Raw genomic sequence first — 26,720 nt, 5'->3', positions numbered from 1 at the left:
GTATTGTTGTTAATCAGACGAATCCTGATTCGTCTGATTTGCCACTAGGGCTCGGCCCCTGTTCTTGGAAACCCGGGTTACCCGCGGATCATCGCCAAAAATAATCGCCCCTGGGCGATCCGGGTAGACAATTTGCCAAAATGGTTAGGCTGGGCGAGGCTCGGTCCCGTGTCCAATGGGTAGGTATTTGGGCGAATGGGTAGGTCTTCTCGGCAAAAAAATTAGATCTGGTGGGTAACGGTTCTTGAGACTTTGTGCCCAATGCCTACCCGGTTTTCATGTGGGTAACACAATTTCGAAAACCGTTTTCATTACCCGGTTAGCCCCGATTTCTTACCCGATTACCCGGGTATTTCCCTGAAATCAAGTCACGCACTTTGAATTTCCGCCACAAAAACTTTTTTTTTGCTAATCTCCCTTTGGCGCTTCGCAAGCTGCCATTTTCCAAGATGGCGGTGGGTTTACCCGGTTTGCCCATCATCGCCCAGCCTACCCATTTTGGCAAATAGGCTACCCGGATCGCCCATGGGCGACTATTTTTGGCGACGATCCGCGAGTAAACCGGGTTTTCGAGAACCGGCGCCGAGCCCTATTTGCCACTTGACGCACCCCCGATATTTCTTAGATCTGGCAACTTCTAAGGGCGTGTAACTATGCATTTTACTGTGTTTTTTTTCCAGTTTCACTTCTCGTCTGTTCTCATAACATTTTCTGTTGACGGTTTCCTCCCAAACTGCGGGAAAGATTAAAAGACCTTCGCATTCAGCGAAGATGGTTTCTGACATAAAATTTGTAGCTGTTATATTCTATTTCGTTCTATTCTTTAACTTCGGTAAAGTTGTTTTTCCTAAAAAAAGTAGTGTCTCGGTACCCTTGACAATGTTATCATTCTCTCGTTTTTTTTTTTTTTTTTATTCTTCAGGTGATTCCCTCGAGTGCTATGTTTGTACTACACAGAATGGAAATACTGAGAAATGTCTCAGAACGATTAGAACTTGTGAACCTGGAGAAGACTATTGTTTGACAACAATTGCATGGGGAAGTAAGTTGCCCACTTAAGCAAATGATTATCTAGTGCAGTTTGATGGCCTATAAAGTGCAATTATCTTTATAAAATTAGGTCATCCTTATTGGACCATTAATGCTGATAAACAGTATTATGTGTCAAAACAATGTGCCACAAAGAGTTTCTGTGAGAAGACTTGGAATGAAACACTTCCTTATTGTGAAAGAATTTGGTACCTCGATTGGCGATGTTCAGAGTGCTGCCAGGGTGATCGTTGCAACTATTTTGTTACGGTACTGTAGAATATAATACAGTATAGTACAGCATAATAATGTTTCTATATTTAAAAAAATTCATGCTTAATTTAATTCTTAACTTTTTATACAGTTGACAGGAGCATCACTGCATTCCAGTTTACATCTCATTTTTATAGGAGTTTTAGCAATTTTTGCCTATATATATGTAGGACGCTCATAATGGTAGTTTTTAATGACCCATGTTGTAAAAGTGCATCTTAAACATGTTTAACCATTCCGTCCATTGCATCATCTGACTGAAGAATTCCTTCCAATGAAGTTTTTTAAATACACAACTTACAAGTATCAGGATTTATTCTTTTGCAATTTCACTTTCAACTATTCTTAATTCCTGAATAATCACATCATGTTTTCTGTTATCAGCAATGAATATTTTTTCTTTAGGGTAATTTTCTGTTAGCTATTCAAAATTCCTGTAAGTTCATCTCATTTTTTCTGCTATCAATAATGAATATTTTTTCTTTCGGGTAATTTTCTGTTTCAGCCACCAAGTATTTGTATTCAAATTTCCCATCTCTTTTTTCCATGACAGCATTAACCGTGGCTTGATTGCGAATACCTTTTACATAAAACCTGGACAAAAGAAAAAGAATGCAAAACCAAATTTTTCTTTCTAAGTTTTCAATTTACCTGATTTGTAGATGTTCTACACCATCTTTCACATACAAGCTATGCCTACATGATTAAAATTAAACTAAAATTTACAGAACCAAGTAAACTATTTCATTAATTTAAAACCTCAAATTAGTCCGGCCTCTCCGACCAGAACCATCACAGAATCCAGTGATTGGTTCCCCAAGCAAATCTTTCATTCTTGAATATTCAGTGCATTTCTTCAGGGCATCTGAGTATACTGATTGGGGGCTTTCACTCCACAGAAGTTCTTTTATCACAGCAAAGAGAAGAGCTCCAGTTGCAAGGAAGCCAAAGACTACAATTCCAGTGTACCATACAGTTTTGCCAGCATCTCTAACTGAAAGCAATTAATCATAAAAAAACTGCACAATTACAGATTTTTTACTGACGATACACACCTTTTGCACCTAAAGGAACACCGACTCCATCATTTTTTGAAGTCGAGAGGACGATTTTTTCAGGGTTTGTTCCTCTTTTCTCGGTGTCACAAAGGGTTTGGCATGTATAAAGACCACGGAAAGTTTGTCCCCTGACACTTGGGTAAATTTTGGACTGAAAAAATATGCGGAAGTTATGGTACAGCATTTATCAGGCTTTCTATTGCACTATTTAAGGGAAATATGCTCTTCAAGGCATAAGACTAATTTTGATGTTTATTTGCAAGTTGCAATCAAGCTGACTAGCAACGTTGCCATCGTTACGACGACATTCATTTGTTGTTTCTTGGTCAGTGTAGTTGTAGTCTATACTCTGTAGTGTCTGTAGTGCATTGTTGTAGTGAACTAATGATAGAGCTCTCCGGTACTTCGGCCGTACCATGCCAGCTAGCACACCTCGAACCTCACATCGTGCCAAAAAACGTTAGAGGTCCATAAGACATGTTATTCAATCAATTAAAATGACAGTTTGGATTTTGCGATCGTCTTCAACGAGCGAACTGCTCTCTAAGAAAAAAAAAGCATTTGACAAATAAGAGAAACAAAAGTAACTCGTTGCCAAACTGAGCCACTAACAATTGTCGATCCGAGATGCATCGTTCGACAATCGACATACTACTTTTTCTCATTCGGTTTCCGTCATTCCATCTGGTACGGGGGCGCCCAGACACAAAATATGAAAACAATACACAATTTTATTTATTTTTTTTTTATTTAGCCAAATTTTGTATCAGACTTCACCAAACCAATGTGAATTTGAATTTAAAGAAACGTTGAAGTCGTTGGGCACGTTGGGCACGTTGGGCACGTTACGCAGTCGGCTGGGGGTATGAACCTCGAAACCATAAATGTTTCCATATAGTAGAGGAACAGAAGCACAACTACCAAACGAAAACATGATAATACCGGTTTTAGACTGGTTTTCCAGTTGAGGCCGGTGGCTCTAATTCCAGTGTGTGGTGAAACGTATTGTAACGTAATGTGAGCGTCTTCGACCTTTGGCCGACTTTCCCTCTTCGTCGACGTGACGACTTCCTACTCCCTTTGTTCTTCCCTATCTTCTCCTTTGTAATTGGGCAGTCTTACCCTCGGTGTGAAACCAGCCGGACTCAACAGTCTCTGGTGTCATGTGTTTGTGTTGTAGTATCAGTGTCTACTTTACTGGTGCTGGAATGCCAACAAGCATGGCCAGCGTGAATGTGTGTTTCTGTTGTGTAAATTGCTGGTGCTGGAATGCCAACAAGCATGGCCAGGTCCGGACGGTCGTGGTAATACGACCGTTCGTGGTGCGCTGCGGTAATGCAGGCACCGGTGAGTTCGTGGTGCGCTGCGGTAATGCAGGCACCGGTGTAAACGCGGTAATGCGTGAGTAACATGTGTGTGTCTGCTAAAGTCAGGAAATAGACCGAGCGGTTCTCAAAAGACACCCATCTAAGCTGTTCCCTTCCCCTCATTTCTTAACAGTATAATTCGCCCTCATTGTCCGATGTTGGTTGCTGGCTCGTGCCGGTTAGCTCGCGTTTAGCTCGCGCCATTTCAGCTAGTTGCTCCGCCGAATAGGTCATAGGCAGAGCCAATTCTTCTAGGCCTAACAGCCATCTTATGCGTTGGCGGAATGTGGTTAGCATTTTTGATGCAGTTATTCGCAGTCGATTTGATTCAAATGCATTCATTCAGACACAAGATCACTAACAGAACTATGTTTGGACCAATAGTTCCAGCTATTTGGAAAAGTATCATTTTTTCAGACATTCTACATGCGCCATTAGATTTGAAACTATTTTTCGCATACATTTCGTTATATTTATAGTTTGTTTAACAATTATGTTTATAAACTAATTTAGAATTATTCATGACGTCCGACAACGCCCACAAGACAATTGTGGTTGTATCCGACTTAATTCTGCCGTTTAAGGCGCGTTCACACCAGAGGCAGAGTAATAGAATGCTGGTGTAGCCACGCTTATGGCGGGCCCTCCCATTGCCTTTTTGGCCTGAAAGTCTTTCTGTCCTATAACGAAAGCGCCACAGCGGCTGTGTTGTGAACTTGTGATGTATTACATTTTCGCTATGTTTTCGCTCATTTTCGTCGTCTGTACTTCAGAAAGTAAACACAAGTGGCTTAATTCATTAGTGTGAAAAAATGTATGTAAAAACATATGGGTTGTTATAACAATAACAACCCTTAAAACTCAATTCATAGGTGGAAGTTACGGTTATGGGACACTTAAATCGATATCTTGCCTCTTTTTCTCACAATCGATACGCGAAATTGGCAACAACTTTTGGGAAAAAATCCGAGAGGGGGAGTTAACATGGCCGTGGCTACACCAGTATTCTATTACTCTGCCTCGAACCTCACATCGTGCCAAAAAACATCGTGCCAAAAAAAAAAAAAAACAAAACAGAGTGTGTTCTTCTTCAGTTTTAAGAAAAAGTTTTTCTGCAGATGCATGACTTACTGGAAACTACTGTTAAAAGTAGGAAAACATAATTTATTACTATTGTCTTACGTTTGGTCACCACGAAAAATGTTCTATTTTTTTTTTTTGCTTCAGTGACCCTAAAACAACATTTCAGTTTGGTCAGATATTATAACGTCTTCTATTAATTGATCGATTTTGGGAATTTTTCGCTTTTTGTCAGAATAGACTAAGCAAACCACCTAGCAGTCTAAGTTTGTTCACCAAAATAGAAAATTGTACTTGTAAGATAGATATATCAAAAATATATTTGTCTCAGTTTGGCATCGTTTATTGCCAAACTTCTTTATTGCAAAGGCATCCTACTTATTGCAAAGTTGTCTGTTACAAAAGCGGTCTTACTACCATCTATCATGATCTATAAACTGGTTTATAGATCATGTTAGTACTACTACTAGTAGTAGTAGTAGTGGTCGGCCTACGGCCGAAAGACACTTAGTAACAAGAACCGCTTTGGTTACAAGTTATTTGGAAGACGGGTGGTTTATACAGAACGGTTGTTAGATGGCCATTGCTTACAAAGTAAGTTGGGAAATTAAAACGAACAAGAAATGTCTTTGATAGATTTGGTTTTATAAGGTTTAGTGCTTGAGAATTGAAACTGGAACTAAGATAATTTTTGTGAATTGTATGAACAAGATTGCTGGATTCTGCACTGCCCTGCACTGCAATTGGCTGGATCAACATCATGTGTATTTGAGCTGTCCTGCATGTCATATTTTAGGGAACAAAACTTGCTATCTACAATTGATTTTGTGAAGGTAATGAGGATTTTTAAATCTATATTTTATAGAATTTATGAATGTATGTTAACCAATGTAAACCTTTAGCAGTTAACTTGTCAGCTCATATTACCAGGATTTAAGAGTATTTCCATTCAACACATCTGTCAAATGCTAGGGCCATATCAGTGATAGGATCTTTGCTAAATCTCACATATAAATTAACAATTATTAATAAGTTTCCCAATGTGCTTGCCCTCTTCAAAGTGCAGCACCTGCAGAGAATTTCCCATTTTGCACCATTGATAGGAATGAAAATAAGTGTTCTTTTAGTGATTCTGTACAAAATTGATGCTAATGGCTCCTCCAAAAAATGAAACATCAGCTTCAAGGAGTTTTATAGTTGTAGAGTTGTCCTGGATGGGTGTTGCTTGTCCATCCCACAGTGTGAGCTCTATCGGGTGTTACTAAACTATGGAATTGGAACTTCCAAAATGGAAGTATAAAATCTGGAATTCGACCGAAAACTATGGAATTCAAATGCCGACTTTCCAGATTTTAGTGTTATGTCTGCCGTCTAAAATATGGAATTTAACTTCCAAAATATTAAATGGAATTCAAAAATTCTCAAATTAAAAGTCTAGTGGAATTTTATCTGTTAGCAGTTAGAACATTTCATATTTGAATTAACTTACCGACTATTTTTATTAGCCCTGCATATTTATTTTCCTTTTTGCATGTATTTCAGATTTAAATATTTTGCTGTTACTCGTTTGTAAAATAAAAGTAATGCTGAATAAACCAATGAATCCTTCCATTTCAATTATGAACGGTTTTATTTTCTTAAATCAGTAAATCACACTTGTAAATTTGGGGGTGGGTGGGTGGTATGACGGTTTTTCCCTAGAGACATATTTAGAGAGAAGGGGGAATCGGTGAAACACACGGAGGCTGAGATATTGTATGCAGTTCTTTTGAATACATGCTTGTTTATGGGACATCGTGCTATTTGGATTTGTGATTCAGCCATTCGGGAACTCTTCGTGATTTTAATCTGTGGTTTAAAAAATTGCAAACAAATAATTTCTTTATAGTGCATTGTGCGTAACATTTTAAAAATTGCTTTCTCGTTTGTGATTTTCATGTGCGGTGTGTGGTGTGGTTGCCACTTCACGATTTTTCATTGTTATTTCAATGCTATCCGTATTAAATTGTGAAAAATATTTCCTAATTGCGCAATAAGAATTGTGAATTTTGACCAATTTGCTTCATTTTTATTTAACCGTATTTTACTTTTTGGTCTGAGTTGTCATAAGATAAATAAATGCAATGTGTTAAATCAGAAAAAAAAACAATAAACAGTCAAGAATTTATATCGTTTTTCACTTCTTTGTATTTGTAGTTTAATTTTTAATTTCCATATTTTCCCGACTCTACTTCCATACTTTAGGATATGTTGTTCCGGGATTTCAAGATTTGTAGCGCCACCTACTCCCGTAACGTATTCCATAGTTTTCGGTTGATCTTCCAGAGTTTAGGTTCTGATTTCCAGACTTTCGGACAGCCAGCGCCACCTAGCGTATTCCATAGTTTTCGGTCGAATTCCAGATTTTATACTTCCATTTTGGAAGTTCCAATTCCATAGTTTAGTAACACCCAGCTCGATCTGTTGAGATGAAGAATTTTGTTTAGTTGTTGACTGATGTGTTTTTAAATCTTAAATTTTGTTGCCCTTAAAACTCAACGGCATTCCGTGTTCGCGAAGGAACCAATAGCCTTTGTTTTTTACGTTTAATTAAAAAACTGTAAGGCCAATTAAAAACTAAACTTGATTTCTGTGATTACCGTTCAATTCTGAATCGAAGTCACGTATTTTAAGCAAAATCTAAAATTTGGCCAAAAATGAAAAAGTGGGAAGGGTATATATATATATAGCCTTCCCAATTTCGTCAAAATTTGCAAAAAAACGACTCTTGCTGATTTCGATTAATTCAATAGTTTTCTCATTAATTCGGCTGTTTTTTAAATATACGAAAACAATAGGGCCACTTTGTACAAAAAGTCGGGCTTAATTACTGAGGTAAATTGTCGATTACGGAACGAAAAATTACCTCCTAAATTTTCAGCACCCCAGGAAGCACCATTCATTTTTTTTTTTGCTGGAAATAATCACCAACAAACAGCAGCAAAGTAGAGGCCACATTAGTTGTGGCGTTCGTTGCGGACTATTGGGGAACCCTCTCAAGCCCTACTCTTAGCAAACCTTTCATGTTTACTAGTACATTATTCTCTTTTGCAATTTTCCTACTTTTTCTATTATACCTTGTAACTTTCACCAGGTTGACTACAGGAGTCTATTACATTTATTAAGCCTAATGAAAGGTATTAGTTCTCGAAACGCCTTAGTTTGACGTTACCATTTGTTCACTAGGTGGCGTTGGCAACAGTGTTACACCAGAGGGCGCCGCTGCATCTAGCCGTATACAAGTGAACATTTTCTGACGCAGGACGTTAAAAGAAGGTAAAGAAGGTAGTGTTGTAAGATTTTTATAGATTTTAATCAAGATTTTAATCACATGGGTTTCCTTATGTTCCAGAAGTTCATTTACGCATTTTAAAAATATATCTTTTCTTTTTTTCTGTAATCACACTAATTTATGCCCGTGAGCTTCAAAAACGTAGATAAACCACCAGGTCTGCCACGTTGAACCAACTGAATCATCAAATGTCATGTTCTGCACGTGATTAAATAGGTTTTCCTAGCGCTAATTTATAACATACTACATTAATTATCAATTAAAACAGGTCATTTTCCATTGTGATTTCTGTACTGCATAAATCTTTTGTTGCTGTACTGATCCTCAATCTGTTTCTTGTCTTATCATAGGCAATCCTTAAAATAGGATGAACACCAGAAACAGCTAATCATGATTTCCTTTCAATACTGTTTGTTTTAGGGCTCTTTCTACTTGTATGTGGACTATTGGCGTCAAAATTACTTGATTGTTGATGATTCAATTTTTGGATAAATTTTCCTAACTTGTTATACATTAGATGTTTCTGGTAAAATTTTTTAATCTCTCAATGGATGCTCAAACAAGTTTCAGGAAATTGCTTCACATTACTGGAGCACTATCTTGTAGAACCAGATATTTTATAAAAATTTAATTGTACCAGAAATCTTTAATAGCAGAATGATCTTAGTATTCATTAATAATTTTGCTGTCAGATGGATGTGTGTTAACGAGTTGCCGTAGGACTTCTGCCTTTGCTTACATTGAACACCTGAGGTTATTTCCTGTTACCAATTTTCTGCATTTACGTAATGTCTAGGATGAGAGTTAATTGTATCCCCTTTGATCTATATCCAATTTCTTGTAACTTGATCAAAGATACAGCAAGTTGGTGAAGGTAATAAGAAAAGATATAATTTGTGTTAATCAACTGTACGGATCTTCAGTTATGCCCATCCGGCCTGATTATTCTAAAAAGTAAATAGTAGATCAAGTATTTACGAAATCGAGGCGAAACATTTCTCTTATTTTATAAATTCCCCCCCCCTCCCCCTTACTTGTTGACTTGGATTCCACTCCGCAGAAACTACTTTTAAGAAAGTCGTCGATATTAGATGTTGCATCATTCCGTTTCCAGTCTTAGTGGCGTTACTGGCAGCTGCTGTAAACAAGTGAAATTTGTCCCGCTTGTACAAAATTCCTGAGACAATAATATTGACAATGCAAAATAAATTCATCTGTTGGGAACTGCTGGTATTTTGTGAATCCATTTCAATGCAACCGACGGGGAAATTCCTTTTGCAACACCTAAATAGTTATTCGTGCAACAGTTAATTTGCGGATTTTTTTTTTTTTTACAAAGGAAGCAGTTGATTTTGCCATATAATGTTTAGAAAGTGCTGGTTTTTCTTTCTTTTTTTTCTGGTTATGAATGAGAGTTTATTAAAATTTTGTGTTAAAATGCACTCATTTGCTTATAATGGTTAAAAGAACAATCAGCCATTATTGCTGCGAGTAATTTGTATAAGTCTTCATAACTTGTTAAGCGTATAAAATAAATAATAAATCGAAGAGTTAACGAAAGAATTGTTTTATTGTCCCTCCTCCACCCACAATTCCACCACTATTTTACATACAACACAATACATATATAATTACAAATATAAATACAAACACATACGACAAACTAGTTAACCCGTTGGCTGCCAGGCCATGCAACCCGTAGGTTGCTTAAACTACAGTAGCTACGTCTCGCGTCTGAAGGATCGCTGACCAAGGGGGACTTGTCTGAAGACAAGTCCGGGCTGACACGGCGATGGAAACCTTTACAGGGAATGCACACCCTCAGGAAACCATCACCGCATCGAACAGAGAGAATTCCCTACTGGTGCATTGCCTAACCGCCTTGCGGCGGAGCACTGCCCTACCCCATGGCCATGGGGCAGAGCAGTGCACTCAGTCCCTACAGCTAAAAAAAAATGGGAGCAAATGGGGTGGCAGCCAACGGGTTAACTATATAATACACAATACAACAATACAAAACAAAACAAAACAATACCCGAGAAGTTCCACGGTGAGGTCACGCTCGATCGCCAGTTTTTTTTCTTTTCTGGATCTGATTGTTCCATCGTTGCGAAGGACGGAGATACGACGAAGACAAAAACGGCGATGAGAAGATGGCGAAGGCGAAGGCGGCGATTTGACGATGGCGAAGGTGAGGGCGGCGATGAGACGATGACAAAGACGGCGATGAGACGATGACAAAGACGGCGATGAGACGATGACAAAGACGGCGATGAGATGATGGAAAAGACAAAGACGACGGAGAAACTGGCAGCGAAACGGAAACGATGTGAAGACCTGGCGAAGCGATGACGAACCGAAGAAAGTGCAGAGTTGAAGAGTTTAAAATACTGAAAAAGAGACGAAATATTATTAGATGGGCTTTGGATACTGCTGATATAACGAGAACCAAGAAAAGGCAGTTCAACTTAGATATTAAGTCTATGTATGGTAAAGACTGGACAAAGTGTAGGAACCGCAATTTCACAGCAATACATAGATGAACATTTTCCTATCCTACAATATGTCATTACTATCACAGCAAAGCAATACTGGGCAACTAAGTAACTCACATGGGGTGATGTAGGCCTAATAACCCAATAGCTGGCTAACTGGAGATGAGTCAAATTGGATGCTGAAATGATGATGTTGATCGCTAGCACCATAAAGAAGAGGGACACTTTGCAGTTGTCAAATGTATATATAAAAAAACTGTAACAGTCATCTGTGGTTACAAATAGTACCACAGACTACGAAGTAAAGACTACGAACGGCTATAAACCCCTTGAAGCTATGCTCGTCCTATGCCGTATGGTGGCGCGTCGAACGAACTTTCTGAAAGCCATTATTTTTCGTCGTTTGCCTACTGATTTGGGTCTTCACACACCGTAAACTTGTAAGTAAACCATTAACCTTTCAATGTTGTATTTTTTTGTAGATATAGCTTAGATATTCCCCTTGTTGTGTGAATTTTTTTAAATTTCTATCTGATCTCTAGTCATGATCTATAAATTCCTTTATTAAACCACCTTTTTCCCCCTTTTCCCCCTTTTTCCCCCACCCCCTCTATCTTTCTTTTGAAAAAGGGGGTGGGGGAAAAAGGGGGAAAAAGGGGGTGTAATAAAGGAATTTATAGATCATGACTAGAGATCAGATAGAAATTTAAAAAAATTCACACAACAAGGGGAATATCTAAGCTATATCTACAAAAAAATACAACATTGAAAGGTTAATGGTTTACTTACAAGTTTACGGTGTGTGAAGACCCAAATCAGTAGGCAAACGACGAAAAATAATGGCTTTCAGAAAGTTCGTTCGACGCGCCACCATACGGCATAGGACGAGCATAGCTTTGATCATTCCTCTCAGCCCTATCCCCGATCGTAGTCTTTACTTCGTAGTCTGTGATAGTACTCGAAGCCACTGGAGGTATTCCAGTCTACAGAATATGTGGCATTGATTTTCCTCCAACTCTGTTACACAAAACACAATCAGTTGGAAAACTTTCCATTTCAATACACAGAAATGGATATACTGAAAACTAATAACATACCATTAGATTTTAGCTAAATAATCCTTCGAAAACACAAAGAATAGGGACCATAATCCACACACACACACACCATCCATTCTTCGTGATCATGCAGCAGAAATAGATCACCATGAAAATAGTTCAAAATTTGTCCACCAGACATCTTAGACCATAGTACCATCTAGCGAGAAACCCAGTTTTCTCGAATTTCAATTTAACTGAACATTACCGGCTCCTTAACAGGAGACGGTATCCTTCTTGTATGGATTTTACCCATAGCCTACCTTAGTTACCATGGTAATTACCAAGTTCTAGTTACTTGAATATGGCATGGCTTCCCTATATGAGGTAAGGACTGTTCGGGTTTTAAGTACGGACCGTGGGAAATGTCGGGATTAAGCTATGGCCAAATAGGAGCATAAAATGCCCCATTATCATAAGCTGTAGTTTACACAACATACATGCTAGGAAGGATTGCTTGCTGACAAGGTAAATTAGTTTCCATCTTTACTTTGAAATATTCTTACCCCATTGTTTTTACTTCATACTATGTAGTGTGTTCAACACTTTCCTTTCAGACTGAGCTTTCATATTGATGTTTAAAATATCTCGTCATCTGGTTAGATTTTCATTTATACATATTTTAGAATTGTACTGTCCACTGTATGAACAGAGCAACAGACATGTGTCTAGTCATCCAGACAGCTTTCCTACCGGGAGAACTACAACAGATCCCTCATCATGAACAAAACGTTGGTTTCAGGTAATGTTTTCCTATGTGATTCGCTATTCTACTGTTCCTCGTCCTGTTTCATGTAGTATTCATAATCTGAGCAAAAAAAAAAAAGTTCCCGCAACGTAAAGAATAAAATGTGAATAATGTACGAAGTTTGAGACACGGTTCGTTTCGTCCTTTTCATCCTTGTGACGTTGCCGTGTGATATTGCGTGTTAAAGTTATCGTATCTTCTTGAACTCTGGTGTTCGAAGGCATGATTCTTACAGCCAATTTTACGATAAGCTTTCCGGTGTAGTTGATAAAGATTTACGATCACAGTAATTACTTTAAAGAATTCTTCTTTGACTTTTTATAATTGTTTAAAGAAAACAGAATGAATAGTGATGTACATTTGTCCACATTCTCAAGCACAAATAATGCAGAAGTATTGAAACAGGATCATCGCAAGCGATTGTTTAAAATATGAATTTATATTTCCAGTGAAAACTCCAAAGTTTATTGGTTGAGCTTGTTCTGTTCTTTCTATAACTTCATCAGGAATTCACCCTCAAGAGAAAAGTCAACATCTGTTTAGAGCATGCAACAAAGTACAATAGAGACTATATAAAATGTTTTATAATTTACAATACGTCAAGCATTTTCTAGCCATGGGAATGCGGGCAATCCTATAACTCTCCATCGTTTACTGATTCTATTGTTCTTTATCCAACATTTTGTTCAAGCTGTCGCTACTCTTCTCTCTTTGACGGCAGAACTGATAAAAGTGATGGGCCCTACGTTAAAGAGAACACTCGACGTGTAGCGCAGGAGCAAACACCGTCAAGTTTTCAAAATGTTTAAACATCTGATGGGAATGCAATGGAAGATAATTACCATTTTCATGCTGTTTCATCCGTCATTGTCATTCTCGCCAATTCACAATGGGTTGAATGGCGCCTACTTTCGGGTGTCTGCCCACCATGTGAGTTAAACATTGTCTCAGGAAATTAAGAATATAGTTTTATTGGATCATATAACTAAGTTAAGTTATTTGCAGTTTCCTCCCTATCAGATTTTGACCCAGGGAGCCAATGGGACCTTCAGTTATGTCGGAAGCACGCCTAACATAATCTACTGGATGGCAGAGAAATTTAATTTTACGTAAGACAAAAAAGACATAAAAAAATTTATGTAACTTGTGATTATGCGGGTCTGTTTTGTCATAGGTACACTTTTTTCCCTGTAGACAGTGCTGAAAGTGCAAAATTAGGTTCAGTCCAAGCTGGCCTCAACCAGCTCATTAAGAAGGTAAATTGAAAATGAGAAAACATACAAGTAGTATGGTTGCTTAATCTCAAGATACTTTGACAATTAGGAAGTCGACATTTCAACCCTCTGCATTGTCCCAACGTTGGAAAGGTCTAAATGTCTTGAGAATTTTCCGTTAGAAATGAAACTGATTTGTAAGTATCAAATTCCAGGGCACAATACATGGAATTCTCGTATCCCGTAGCTATTGAATCTTACAAGTTTATGGTTCCTAAACCCGGTGAGGAAAGCCGTCTTTTTGGCCCTGTGAGACCTTTTCAATATCCAGTAAGTGACTGTTTAAAAAGATGTCTAGACTATCTACCTTTAATTCTTAATTGCCATAGGTATGGGGATGTCTGTTTATAAGCCTCATTTCCGTTCTCGTGGCGTTCACCATTTCTGCATGGTGCTATTCACGTTGGAATCCTATGCCAACCGATTACGCTCACGGCGCTTGGGATAAACTAAGTATCAAAATTGGTAACTATGCCATGTACATCGCGTCTACATGTACAAATCAAGGTATATCTACATGAAGTGCATATAGTTTCATACCCGATAATGTGGAGAAATTGAACGTTTTTTCTCTTTTGAAATAAACGTCGTAGGTCAAGGCATGAACGCCCCTCAGAATTCATTTCGCATTCTAGCTGGAGTGTGGTTATTGGCCGCTACGTAAGTCTAATTTTTTTCGAAACAATTTTGTTCCTACATACACGTGATCTCCGTAAGAGGCCTGAAGGTAACCCAGAGATAATAATGGAAATACTTTGTTATCCAGGGTGCTAGTAAATTGCTACTCCGGCACTCTTATGTCTTCGTTGACTCTGACTAAATTTAAGGCTACAATAAATTCTTTGGAAGATTTAGCTGCCAGTCAAGAGCTGACGATGACGGCCAGTGCCAACTCTGTCATGGCTGAAACTATGCTAGTAAGTATTACCTAGATGGAAATAGGCTATAGTACCACAGCTAAACATAATGTTGTTAAACAGAACGCTAATTCTACTACGTTAAAGGCCATAGGAAATGCAATGCGCCGAAATCCAGATAGTATTTACCTGACTCCCGAAAAGGGCTTGCACAATATATTTTCGTTGAAATATGCTTTCGCGACGGTTTGTTTTAACAGCTCAGTTTTCCCTATTAAGAAACAGTTTCTATATTATGCTCTTACAGGTGGAATCATACATGTCTTACTTGATCAACATTGATTTGAAGAGAACAGGTGAATGTCGATTCCATGTCACCGAACGTATCCCAATCACAGAGCCCTATACTTTTGGCTTGGAGAAAGGCAATAAATTCAATCAGCTGTTCAGCGAGAAGTATTGCAATGTGTTTGCTCAGATGCACGATCATAATCTATTCAATTGTTTAGGCTGCAGTACCTATGGGAAACAGGTCTAATGAACTACTGGTTGAAAAACAACCTTCAGTTATCGGTCGACAAGTGCCTGGTCAAAAACAAAGATTCTGCACGTCAGAAAGCCATAAAGCTCGTTGATTTGACAAGTGCTTTCTTCATTCTGGGTACTGGAATTGGTTTCGCGTTGTCCAGTTTCATGATAGAAGTCATTTACTTTCATCTTCAACGACGACAGCCTCTGAAGCTTCTGAAATCTAGCAGAGGAAAATTGCCTAAGTAAAACTTACCGTTTGTAATATCAAAGACGAAATACCTGTCCTAGTATGCGTCATTAGTTTGGGTCACCCACGGCCCAATGTAGAACACACATCAATGTTTGTTTTCCTACTGCATCGTTTCTTTGTTATTACATGCAAGTCCTGTGATACACAAATTGTGGTGTCAAACAATGTGAATTAGCGTTAAAATGAACTAGTACTTTTTAACGTGATGTCATTTGTCTTACCTCAATTGTAAACAGCATTCCAGTTGAAACTATCTTCTACAAATGGATCAACGAATTGCAGTTTCAAAAGAGGTACAAATAATGCAGTTGATAAGTGGTAGCCATGTGTATGTCGGTATAACGTACAACTTGTCTGGTAAGATAGATATAATATGCAACACACAGTGAACTCAACCGTAATCAAGCCTAGAACAAGGAGAAAATCAAAGGTGAAGGCGAAAGGATAGAGAAGAAAAGACAACTATAGAATAACAATAGTTACACCAGGATAAAGAAAAATAAGAGAAAGTGTAGGATAGGCTTATAAGATGACCAGAGAAGAGACGACTATGCGTTTCGAGTTGTTGCTGATATTTTGCTCGCATAGAAGTTGGTGGATTCTCTCGTTTCGATCAGAATGGCTCCATTCAGAAAAAAAAATTATCCAACAAAAAAAAAAGGAAAAAGAAAATAAACAAAAGAGGAGATTGTGGGGATAGAGTTTCCAATTCAAGAAAAAAGGTTAAACCAATAAATGATACAATGGCAGAGATAAGGTAGTCCGTTTTTTCAGAATTATTTGACATACGAAACGAAGCAGTTCGAAAGAGGGGTAAAAGAGACAAGTACGAAAGAGTCATGAAGGATCTATTCTTCTTCCTCTTCTTCCTCTTCCTCTTCTTCCTCTTCTTCTTCTTCTTCCTCCTCCTCTTCTTCCTCTTCCTCCTCTTCAGGTTCTTCCTCTTCTACGACGGGAGCAGGTGGATGTGCTTCCATGAAATCTTCCAAAGTGTCCTTGGCTTCGGCTTCCTCTCCGTCGGGGCTGTCTGTTTCGCCCTTCTTTTTGCCAGGTCGTTCACCGAACCATTTGGGGAGCTTGGCTGTTGGTTCAAATCAATTATTAGTAAATATCCCTCACTTGACAACACTATCAGAGATAATTGTCTTTAAAATTCTCTTTGTCCAGCAAGCTTCGAATTAAAACAGCAACTACACAAAACACTCTTCTGCCGGGTGTTCCATTGCACCACCGCAGAAACTTCAATAATTAAACGTCTAACAAACTTCAATTCTAAATCATTTGTCAAGTGTTTTGCATCGTGATTTTACAAATTGTTAGCTTTAAAGAAACACAGGCAAACACAGCACACGATGAGTTGGAAAGAGAGTCTTTTGTTTGTCTCCATCAACTCATTTTCATTGTATACTTACGGTCAATCACATTGGTATAAACCTAGTTGGACATCTTGTCAATAGCAGAGCTTCTGCTATTCACGGCTATAAGCTACAAGGTGAATCTGACTGACAATTATACACAACTATAACACGAGCCAATGAAAACAGCTGGGAGTACAAAGGAAAGGGGAAAAAATGGAGAAAACTTACCTTTGTATTCGCGGGTCTGGAAAGCCTCGTATTTATCCTTCCAGGCTTTCTCTTCGCTTTCAGAGTATGTGGCAATCCAGCCCTAGAAAAAAAGAAGAAGCCGATGGATACCCACCAAATCCGTACGGTTAGAGATGACCTCGTGTCAAAAGTTAGATCATTAAAAAGGAAATAATGGATTTTTTTTTTTATAGGGATGATGAAAAATGGTCAGGTTATGAAGGAACCGCGTGCCGGACAACAGGAATAAATTAAAGATAAATAAAGACTGAAAATAATAAAAAAAAAAATCTGTGGAAATAATTACAGTGAGATGATAAAAATTCGTCACACGTGCTCGATTGAATCGATTTTGTGGGACACCGTCGCTTACCTTAACCATTTTGATAAGTTGTAGGGAGAGTCGTAATTGCATTACTTCAATTATGAGACACACCCCACGCCCATTTCAAGATTCTTTAAAAAAAAAAAATCAATCAAATATGCCAAGGGTTTTAACCAAAAAAAATTGGAAATCAAAGCAAAGCGTGTGAGATGTGCAGAACCGCACAATTTCGTAAGTGGAAGCAACAAATTTTGTTTGTTTTTAATGTGCTGTGTGATGTGTTTGGCTCTTTTTGCTCCCCCGTCCAGAATACCATAGCCGAGTCACGTTATCGATGACGCAATAGACGTCAAAGACTTACTCTTGGGGCGAGATGTATACTCGGAGTACTTCTCCAACCAGGTCTTTTCATCGATGTCCTTCGTAATAACGTCCCATCCCTTTATGTGTACATTTTTTTTTGTTTGTTTGATTTGTGTTCAAAATTCAATTCGGCCAGATGTGACGGTGTCGATGACCACGTGTGACGATGAAATTTGTTTAAATGTCACATAAAAAAATTAAGTAAAACATTTAAATATAAGAAAGAGATAAAAAAAAAAAAAGACAGCAAGAAACGATGAACAGTAAAAGAGCGAATCAGTCCAAAGGACGGTACAGATGACGATTGTTTTTAAAGAGCAGTCAACACTGACGCGAATTCGATCAAAGATCGTTTTTTAAAACGAAGAAAAACGAAAAAAGCGAAACAAATTAAGAAAACGGAAAAAGATCAAATCAAGCTAATGAACAATGATTCAATTATTGCTGATGGTGATGTGAAGTGTTGAGAAATCAAAAGCACTAGTAGAAACGGATAAAACCGTATCAAAGCGTTTTCGTATTTGGGTGAGTTTACATTCCATGCCAAACCGTGCCAAATCAAAACCGCATGCAAATTCCGGGGAAAAAATAAAACACGGTGGGGAGGAATGTGATGGGAGGAATTACGCGACCGCACACATCATCCGAACAGGAAGTGGGTAATGAAAAAAAGTAAATAATAATAATTTTTTTTTTTTGAATGAAGACGTGGGGATACACCTCCAAAACGGCCACAAATGAAAAGAAAAAATGCCAATAAAAACCTCGGAAAACAACGATCGAACGTTGAGAAAAATCCAAAAAAAGCGACAAAACAAAAGTAAACGTAGACTGAATAAAAAGGAAAAATAAAAGGACAAGACAAGATTTTTTAAAAATGAACTTTTAAGTGAAAATGGCTTTTGTTTTTTTTTAATGGAGGATGGATGGATTGAAAGGTGGGTTTACTTACACCGGCAAAGAGGTCCTTCTTGTCCGAATAAGTCCTGTGGTCGACACGGCGCTCAAATTTCGAGGCCAGTGCGATTTTGGGCTAGAGATGTGTGGTTCAACGAGATACCGGGCAGCAAGCGATGGATGGTGGAAAAACAGTGGGGGATCAGAATTGGGCAGTTTGGTACGTTCAAAAATCAAATCCCAAATATTGTAATTCAATAAATCTACTACTTTCTTTACTTAATTCAATCATAAATAAATATCGCTAAGTAGGTATAGCGCCAAGGAACCGAGTTTCTTTCTCTTTTCCTTTTTTAAATGAAAAGGATCTTGGAACTGCTGCCTAAGATCGAGGGACTAAAATTGGGTTCGAACTGTAAAATCTGCTCAGTCTTTTTTTTTTTTTTGGTAACTAGATGTAGAGGAATAGCGATATAGAACATGCGATTTATATCTCACTGCGTTGCGTTCAAATGCTGTGATTGGTCAAGATCACTGTCTAAACGTATCCATTTTGCCAATATTGGAGGAAGGAGCGGATGTTTTTCTATTCCGAGAGAGGGAATGGGCGGGAGAAGGAGGGACGGGGGTGGATTGATTGGTGGTTGCGTTAACATCGGTCAGCAGCGATCGGCTGATAGTTTTTTTGAGTTCCAGTTTGCTCTCTGGTCTGGCAAACTTGTTTTAATGCAAATGTAGTTTGGCGGGGTGGGATATAAAAATTGAACAAAAAAAAGTCAGGGTGGGGTCGTTTTTATCAAAGAGGATAGTTGCAGACAACTTGCTTTGTTTCGATGCAGTTACTACACGTACCGTATTAAAAGTGTATGTGTTTTTCGTTTGAGTTTCAGCTGCTACTTAATTTTTGTTGTTGTTGATCGCGTGATCGTGTTTTGCATTTTTGAGTGTCAAGAAAAACAACATTAATCAGCAGATTCTTTTTTTTTGTTTTGCTTTTTCTTGTTGTGTGTGTGTGTGTGTGCATTAGAACGGACGCGTGCTGTAGCAGTGTGTCGCCGCGTTGGCAAGTGGCTATAAGGCGTGTGTGTCAGATCAGCTGATGCATATCCGCAGTGAAAGATAGATGACAATCAGAATTGGCGGCTGACAGTAGAAATGACGATCGTTTGGATTGATTCGACTCTTTTTGTTTGAAAAAAAAAAAAATAAAAATAGGAGCGGCGTGGGAAGTTGTGAGATGGGCGGAAAATGGAGGAGACGGTCGCAAATCCACGGAAAACTTACGCCATCGAAAAGGCCTTTCTTGTCGACGAATGTGCGCTGGTCAAACTTTCGCTCAAATTTGGATGCCAACTTGACTTTGGGCTGTGTCACGATGGTTGTTGATTTTTGTTTAAAGACGGGATTAGCGAATATCATTAAACAACGGCTTCAACTGTTGTGCATCATACATTAACTTAAGCTAATACTTATTCAATAGCATAATCGTTTTTATCTATCGTAGTTTTAAGTAATAAAGTGAATTGTAAAAGAATTGACTACAAATGGAAAATCATCACTTACCGGGTACTTTCCAGTTAAAGCCCTGTTCAAAGAAAAACAATAATTAGTTGATTGTTGCGCGATTTTTAATTTATCAGAAAAATCAAGAGAAATATGGAAAACGAAAAAGCATGCCAACGTAAAGCGGGTAAAGTTCACGGCATAAAGGATTAGTCGATTGGGAGGAAAGCAAGAAAAGAAAACCGAACCGAATTAACCACAGGCAGTTATTTAGAATTCGACGACCTCGCAGATGAAAACGATCAATTTGCAACAATAACCCGATGAGTTATGAATCACAAAAAGTTCAACGAAACCAAATCGCAAGAAAAATAGGAAAACGTGAACGTTAACAAAAAGCTGATCAGTTATTTAGCCAGCAGATCACGAAGAAAATAATAAAATGTGTCCGTTATTATAAAGGAAATCAAATGAGAGATAGAAGGACGCGACGAAACTTACTCAGGATCTAATCCCCTCTTAAGAGCTTTATGCCTAAGCTGCTGCTTTTGCCTCTCTTTCAGCTCTTTGAGCTATAAAGATGCACGCAGAGGCGTGAATTACATCACCATTTTGAATGGACGACAAAAATGAATTGAAAAAAAAAATGGTGAAAGAAAAATTAGTCATCACTCATTAGACTACCAAACAACGCCGGACGAACTAGACTAAAAATGGTACTGTACATCAAGCAATATCTAAAACTCTTCTATTTAGATAATTCTATTAGGTGCTCTGTACATTTCCTAATGTATATTATCTACGGTACTAACAGGGACAGGACAATTCACTACGTCCTATTTATTTGCCAGTGTAAACCAACTTTGTTTTTAAACATTAAAACGGCGGTGTAGGCGAGTGACTCATTCAATGCCTTTTTTCGCAACTACAACACCAACTACACTACGATTACTACACGGCAAAATCAGACCCGGGGGAACTTACTCTGGGTCCAATCCAAGTTTCAGGGCTTTTTGCCTGTTCTGCTGCCTCTGCCTTTCCTTCAATTCTTTCAACTAGATTCGGATAGAACATCCGAAATCAAAGTAAAACACATCAATGATTGTAACCTAATATTACAACGATACCGAACCGCCCCCCAACAAGAAACACTATTTTTCCCACTAGTAGGGACCACAAAAAAAAAAATCGCAAAATTTAAATAATCAACTGCAAAAAAAAAAATTGAGGAACAACATAGAGCGTTTAAAACTTACATCGTAGTCTTGACGCTTGGAACGCTCCTCAAGATCGTACTTCTCGGTTTCTAGGGTAACGATTTGTTGCCAGAGTTCAGCGGCCTTCTTTTTAAGACCCTCGGTACCTGATCACATTGCAATCGAGCAAAGAAAATCGAATGTTTAAACGGAAATAAAATAGGACAATTAGATTGATTAAAACGCACCAAGACCATCGATGTCCAGGGGTTTGATACGGAAAGAAAGGGAAATTTTCTTCTCCTCTTCAAGCTGTTCTTTGGATTTCAGCAAATCGTTACGGGCTGACTCGACGTTGGAGAACTAAACGCGCATTGTTTACAAATAAAGGAGCAGTTAGCAATGTTTAAATAGAAAAACAATGGATGATTACGCACTTTGTCCATACCACCGGTGGATGCCTGGGCCTGGGAGGGATCGACGGCTCCCTTCTTGACGACTTTGAAGTTGGAGCTGATGGCAGCCTTGTCCTAGAAAAACCATCGAGATTGAGTTCCTTTCTGTTGAACCATCATTTAATCACATAAATAGTTATAATTACCTTAGAGACTTTGTCGGCAGCCTGTCGTTTCTGTTCAACCTCAGCCAATCGTCTTCGTTTCTCCTCCAATTCACTTTGCTTCTTCTCCTCAACCAATCGACGGAGACGATCTTCTTCTTCTTTCTTCATCATTGCCAATTTCTTGTCTTCTTCCTCGCGCAACACCTGGTCAATTTCAAGAAAAACATGACAAGATCCGCTGAATTGAAACATAGGGCAAACACGTCCCCGTACCTTGCGCTTGGCTTGCTTTTCCTTGAGACGCTTGAGGTCTTCCTCTTCCTTGACGCGCTGCTTGCGCCATTCGTCGATGTACTCCTTCAGCTGAATCTCCAACTCAGCTCGTTTCTGGTCTTGACGGTGCTGAAATTTAAATAAGAAACAAAGTTGATCAATTACAAATTTCATGTGAAGAAAGCCACGTAAAAAGGAGGCGCATACCTTGAGCACATCAGCACCTTGGGGTCCTTCATCTTCATGATGAGCAGCTGCAGTGGGAGCTCTGATAAACACGCACGGAAATTAGATAATCTACTACGAAAAATTTGAATTTGAATTTTTTTTTTTTCTACGAGTGTGTTTGTGATGTGTCAATTTACTATTTATCTAGGAATTTTCTAAAAACGACGTGACGTCGTTCTCTAGACAAACAGACTGGACAGCCTCGTTCGATCGAGGTGTTTTGTTTGTTTGTTTCTATTCTGCGGGTGGGTATTTTGATTTTCTAATGTGTTTCGGCTTCAGCGCGCATCAAATCACACATTCATAACACAAGGACATCCGTTTTTTGACGGGGTCATGAGTATATATCAAAGTGAGACAACACTCGGGGACGTTTTGGGAACGAAAAAAAAATCAAAATAAACAGGAAATAAGACGAAAATGTAGGAAGGTCTAAAAAAATCACTACAAGAACTACACGCTCTAAAAATTAAAACGACCACACATGGCCAATAAGCCCAAATCCAACAGAAACCCGGACAAACGTAAAGAGCAGCACACTTTAAAAAATAATAATAATAATAACAATAAAAACAAAATGAAGAGGGAGCGGGAAAGTGCTTCCGGAGCCAAGATTCATGCAAAATTATTTGTCCGATATAAATTTTTTTTTTTTTAAGAGTTGATGTTTGGACGATTAGGAAGGAAATGGTAGGGGAGGATCGACGTAAATAAAACCAAACCCAGAAAAACAAAAAAAATTCAAATAACAAGGGAACGTCGGAAGACCGGGATTGCACAACGCTCCTGCAGTATAAATTTGTCTTCTTGTAACCCAGAAACCGAAGTGTGGGGGGGAAAATTCAAAAACCAAATAAAATTAGAAAAAAAAAAAATCAAAGTTTACACCACACCAGCCATGCTCACTCATTTGTTTTTGGGAGCAGCCCTTTGAATTAACTTACCCCTTTTTGTGGGGTTTCCTGAGGTACGAACCGACAGGATAGATATGTAACGGGACATGAGCACAAGTTACATCGCACAAGAGTCATAAATTGGCCCAGGGTGATCACGGAGGATATCAAGGAAGGACAAGCAGTGTAGGAGTAGTGGAATTAAAAAAAAAAAAATGAATAATAAGAGAGAAGAAAAGAAATTATGAATTTGAGAAAAAATATTAAACGCGCCATATTGAAATGCTGATATTCGGTAGACTTATCAGTTGGAGATTGCGGTAAGGATAGGAAAGGATTCGGACGTAAAAATAGTCATAACATTTAAAGCTTTTTATCTTTTCTGGTTTTGCTGTGAAACAATCACGATTAAGTAGTACGTCATTTAATAATAAAAAGCGGTAAGCCAAGCGCTGCATTAGTGAGTTCTTTCCTCTTTTCTGTAACAGAAAAAGGGGGGTGCAATGTGTCGGTGCATTAGGCTCGTGTTTCTATGGTGTGTACGTATGAATGTGTGTCTGTTTGTGTGATGGCTTTTTTTTTTCTGATTTAACAACTTACTTCTTCTCGGGCTCCTTTCTGCCGTGCGATGTTTGTTTTGTTTTTTTGTATTGTTGTGTTTTTGTTTTGAGTAATTTTTTTTTAGGGAATAAATTGAATAAAAATATAATTAATTTAAACGAAAAAAGCCAATCAGAAAAAAAATAAGAGAAAATAAAAAAATAAAATAAAAAATAGTTCGCAATTTGCGAGTCAGATATACAAGTTAATAATGCAGGTGGATTATTCTCTTTTGGATTGACGACAAGTGTGGAAAAGTATTTCATTTTACAAATGATTAGTTCCAACAGAGATCGTTACTCGTAATTTGGAATTTTCCTTTCTAATTCAAATTAGACTATTATTACGCCTATCCAATCGAGGAGTTCAAGTCCGTACACGATGAGGAACTATCAATCGTGAAGTCCCTGCAATTTGTACAGTAATCCTTCTTCTCTTTCGGATAACCAAAAGAAAATGTTTGCCAATTTTAGAAGAGGGTTCAGGAGAATAAGGTGTTCATATTTAACTAATTATAAATTTTTTTGCTCTAAGATAAATTGTTTAAATTTTTAACTGAATAGTCTACTGTACAAGGTATATGGTATAGAATTATCTTTTAACGATACAGTAACGTTGTTGTTCTGAAAAAAGACAGAGACGACGGCTTACTTGGACCTGAAAAAAGAAACAAGAAAGGACAAGACAAACAGAAAAGAAAGAAAGAATGAGGAGAAAACATTCAAATCCATTATTTGGCAATCAGGCTTCTTTGTAATTAAGCAGAAAGAAAAGTGGTGCTGCGTGAAAACGAGATCGGCATGTTAACGCGGTTTAGTGCTGTAGTTATTTGAAAAATAAATGTCGCAATTTGTAATTGAATCATCGGAAAGAAAATGAAGCAGTTGAAAGATCTGGATAGCATTTTCATTGCAAAATGATTTGAGGTGAGTCCCAAAGAAAGACATTTCAAGCCTTGGTTGTTGCCAGAGTGAACTGAAATTGTTTTAACTTGAAATCCGATAGCCGTCACATTTAGAAATGAATTTAGCGGTGAGTAAAAATTTTGAAACTGTTAGGTTATAGACCAAGAGAAAAAGAAAATTCAGAATTTGAATTGAACAAATGCGAGAAATTGAAACAATAAAAAAAAAAGTGTTATCGAAATAAAACAAGGTGCTTCATAATGTCGATCCAGTTGAACGCGTCCGCCCTCTGCCCTTTTTCTCACGCCCTTCCAACCCAAACCCTGATATGTCGAATCGTCACTGACAGTCAGACTGAACTATAGCATGAAAAATGTGTTTTGCTAACACAACAATGTATACGTATGCGATAGCCGATTTTTTTAAAAGGCGCCTTAGATAAATTAAAATTAAATGGATAAGAAGAAAAATGATGACTTACACCTCCTCCTCATCACTGCTCGTCCGGGCATCATGAAAAAAAAAACACAAAAAAAAGAAAGAAAAGGAAAATGAGATCACCGTACAAACAATCATCATCTACATACTAAACAAAAACAATAAAAAAAAACACGTACAAACTTAACACAGAAAGAGCCTACGTGCATAGTATTAACGACTTGTGAAATAATTTGATGTATGTCCAACTAAAAAGGTGGTGTTGGCATCTAACGGGGCAGCCATTTGCTTAGATAACCCGCCTCGGTGTATGGAAATAAACGCAAAGGCAAACGAAGACGGGCAACGGGAAAGGTGGACTGCGTACGTGGAGGTTCGGGAAGGAGGGGGTGGCTAGCGGGAGTGTAGACGGGAATGAGTATAGGAAAGAATTGGGTTGCGGCTGCTAAGCTTAGCACGGTTTAAATATAGCCGACGCGCAGTTGTTGGAACGCGGCTACAAGACTTCATGTCCGACTATGGGCAAAAGAACTTTTGATCCCCTAATACAACACACATCGCCGTACAGGTCGCCAAAATACAGACATTCTTCGCAACAACTTCCCCCTTTTTTTTTTAGAGGGAAAAGCGATCAAAGAAAAAGGGCAAGAAATTCAAAACTTACGAGTACTCTTCTTCGTCAGACATGGTTGAAAGAGTTGTCTGCGACGCAATCAGGGGAATCAACCGAAGCCGTGGATGATAATTAAAAAAAAAATAAAATACAAAAGGTGTGTTAGTTTCAAGTTGAAAGTGGAGGAAGTCGGTGTTTCTGCATCCGCACTTCCGGTTGCAGAAACTTCCGTTAAAAAAAAAAAAATTTGCGTGTGATTTTCGGGGGTGGAGGATATGCGAAAATTGTTTTCACTTGGGTCGGTGTACTCACAAAAGCTTCGGCGTTAAACGATCAAAAAAGAAACAGTTGGGAGGGGGAGGGCGACACGAAAGGCCTGTGGAGTTGACTTGAGCGAAAAAGGCAGCACCGGAGTCTGGAACGAGCCGTTCGCGACTGGAAACCACTCGGGCTGCCACGCAAAGAGCGACTGGAACAAACCGTTCTCGATTCCTAATAAACTGGCGGCACCGCGTAAGGTACGGCTGGAACGGTTAGAGCTGACGTCAACACACGACCTGCACGCCGTCTATATGCTCTACGCTCCACACACGGTGCTGTGCTCCTTGGCGCAGTCCGTTTATTGGGCCAAAACCCACCGTGTAAGCGCTATTCCTTCGTTCCGGGCGGAAGGGATGGCTACCTATTTTTAGTTGTGAGCAGCAAAGACGGCTAAAGGAAAAAGCAAAAATATTCCCTTCTTTTTTCTTTCTCGTGTTCAGTCAGGACGGATAAAATTCTATCAGCCCCAACCGGCTCCTACACCTAATATATACGTTCCATGCGGGAGAGAAAAACGAACGCTCAAGACTCTGCCTTTGTTTTATTCTGTTTTTTGTTTTCCTATCCGGGGACTAAACGAGAAATTTCGTTAACGTTTTCTGGACACTTCCGTAATTTGAATAAAAA

General features: G+C 38.5%; 4 protein-coding genes and 2 long non-coding RNA genes across 20 annotated transcripts; 3 read left to right on the top strand and 3 right to left on the bottom strand.

Moving 5' to 3' along the window:
• Nucleotides 1–655: 655 nt before the first annotated feature.
• LOC116931356 lies at nucleotides 656–1,608 on the top strand. Its single transcript, XM_032938922.2, has 4 exons — nucleotides 656–832; nucleotides 923–1,042; nucleotides 1,121–1,299; nucleotides 1,394–1,608. The coding sequence occupies exons 1-4, from the start codon at nucleotides 772–774 to the stop codon at nucleotides 1,481–1,483; spliced, it is 450 nt and encodes a 149-aa protein (XP_032794813.2). The 5' UTR covers nucleotides 656–771; the 3' UTR covers nucleotides 1,484–1,608.
• LOC116931336 (mitochondrial import inner membrane translocase subunit Tim21) lies at nucleotides 1,600–2,670 on the bottom strand. Its single transcript, XM_032938900.2, has 4 exons — nucleotides 2,358–2,670; nucleotides 2,062–2,296; nucleotides 1,954–1,998; nucleotides 1,600–1,896 (listed from the first exon to the last, which is right to left on the bottom strand). The coding sequence occupies exons 1-4, from the start codon at nucleotides 2,542–2,544 to the stop codon at nucleotides 1,728–1,730; spliced, it is 636 nt and encodes a 211-aa protein (XP_032794791.1). The 5' UTR covers nucleotides 2,545–2,670; the 3' UTR covers nucleotides 1,600–1,727.
• A 2,246-nt stretch (nucleotides 2,671–4,916) lies between these two features.
• On the top strand, nucleotides 4,917–9,471 carry LOC116931432. 2 transcript variants are annotated; one of them, XR_004398975.2, is made up of 3 exons: nucleotides 4,917–5,401; nucleotides 5,519–5,640; nucleotides 8,033–9,471. It is a non-coding gene; the product is annotated as an uncharacterized LOC116931432 (long non-coding RNA). The 2 variants fall into 2 exon arrangements; XR_006650379.1 differs by lacking the exon at nucleotides 8,033–9,471 and adding an exon at nucleotides 5,710–6,418 and having other exon boundaries at nucleotides 4,922–5,401.
• Nucleotides 6,975–7,958, bottom strand: LOC116931437. The gene is made up of 2 exons (XR_004398978.2): nucleotides 7,713–7,958; nucleotides 6,975–7,267 (listed from the first exon to the last, which is right to left on the bottom strand). It is a non-coding gene; the product is annotated as an uncharacterized LOC116931437 (long non-coding RNA).
• A 2,483-nt stretch (nucleotides 9,472–11,954) lies between the features above and the next one.
• On the top strand, nucleotides 11,955–15,591 carry LOC116931176 (glutamate receptor ionotropic, delta-2). Of its 3 annotated transcripts, XM_045177856.1 has the most exons (14): nucleotides 11,955–12,198; nucleotides 12,357–12,472; nucleotides 12,928–13,034; nucleotides 13,170–13,408; nucleotides 13,484–13,587; nucleotides 13,653–13,734; nucleotides 13,802–13,845; nucleotides 13,908–14,022; nucleotides 14,082–14,259; nucleotides 14,346–14,412; nucleotides 14,519–14,669; nucleotides 14,733–14,855; nucleotides 14,917–15,065; nucleotides 15,119–15,591. In XM_045177856.1, the coding sequence occupies exons 4-14, from the start codon at nucleotides 13,280–13,282 to the stop codon at nucleotides 15,384–15,386; spliced, it is 1,410 nt and encodes a 469-aa protein (XP_045033791.1). In that variant the 5' UTR covers nucleotides 11,955–12,198; nucleotides 12,357–12,472; nucleotides 12,928–13,034; nucleotides 13,170–13,279; the 3' UTR covers nucleotides 15,387–15,591. The 3 variants fall into 3 exon arrangements, with proteins under 3 accessions (XP_045033791.1, XP_045033787.1, XP_032794589.2); XM_045177852.1 differs by having other exon boundaries at nucleotides 12,928–13,408; XM_032938698.2 differs by having other exon boundaries at nucleotides 11,955–12,472; nucleotides 12,928–13,408.
• A 111-nt stretch (nucleotides 15,592–15,702) lies between these two features.
• LOC116931187 (troponin T, skeletal muscle) lies at nucleotides 15,703–26,320 on the bottom strand. 12 transcript variants are annotated; one of them, XM_032938776.2, is made up of 16 exons: nucleotides 26,085–26,320; nucleotides 25,824–25,861; nucleotides 25,203–25,217; nucleotides 24,468–24,473; nucleotides 23,817–23,834; nucleotides 22,303–22,363; nucleotides 22,096–22,224; nucleotides 21,862–22,026; nucleotides 21,698–21,790; nucleotides 21,509–21,623; nucleotides 21,321–21,427; nucleotides 20,566–20,636; nucleotides 20,125–20,146; nucleotides 19,846–19,926; nucleotides 17,663–17,741; nucleotides 15,703–16,471 (listed from the first exon to the last, which is right to left on the bottom strand). In XM_032938776.2, exons 2-16 carry the CDS (start codon nucleotides 25,844–25,846, stop codon nucleotides 16,239–16,241), a joined length of 1,218 nt encoding a protein of 405 aa, XP_032794667.1. In that variant the 5' UTR covers nucleotides 25,847–25,861; nucleotides 26,085–26,320; the 3' UTR covers nucleotides 15,703–16,238. The 12 variants fall into 12 exon arrangements, with proteins under 12 accessions (XP_032794667.1, XP_032794631.1, XP_032794621.1 ...); XM_032938740.2 differs by lacking the exon at nucleotides 20,566–20,636 and adding an exon at nucleotides 21,049–21,119 and having other exon boundaries at nucleotides 26,085–26,317; XM_032938730.2 differs by lacking the exon at nucleotides 17,663–17,741 and adding an exon at nucleotides 16,977–17,058 and having other exon boundaries at nucleotides 26,085–26,317.
• Between the last annotated feature and the right edge of the window lie 400 nt (nucleotides 26,321–26,720).

This window comes from Daphnia magna, linkage group LG1 (assembly GCF_020631705.1).
Source record: "Daphnia magna isolate NIES linkage group LG1, ASM2063170v1.1, whole genome shotgun sequence".
In the NCBI taxonomy this organism is placed as follows: Eukaryota; Metazoa; Arthropoda; class Branchiopoda; order Diplostraca; family Daphniidae; genus Daphnia; species Daphnia magna.
This window is presented reverse-complemented; position numbering and strand designations above follow the sequence as displayed.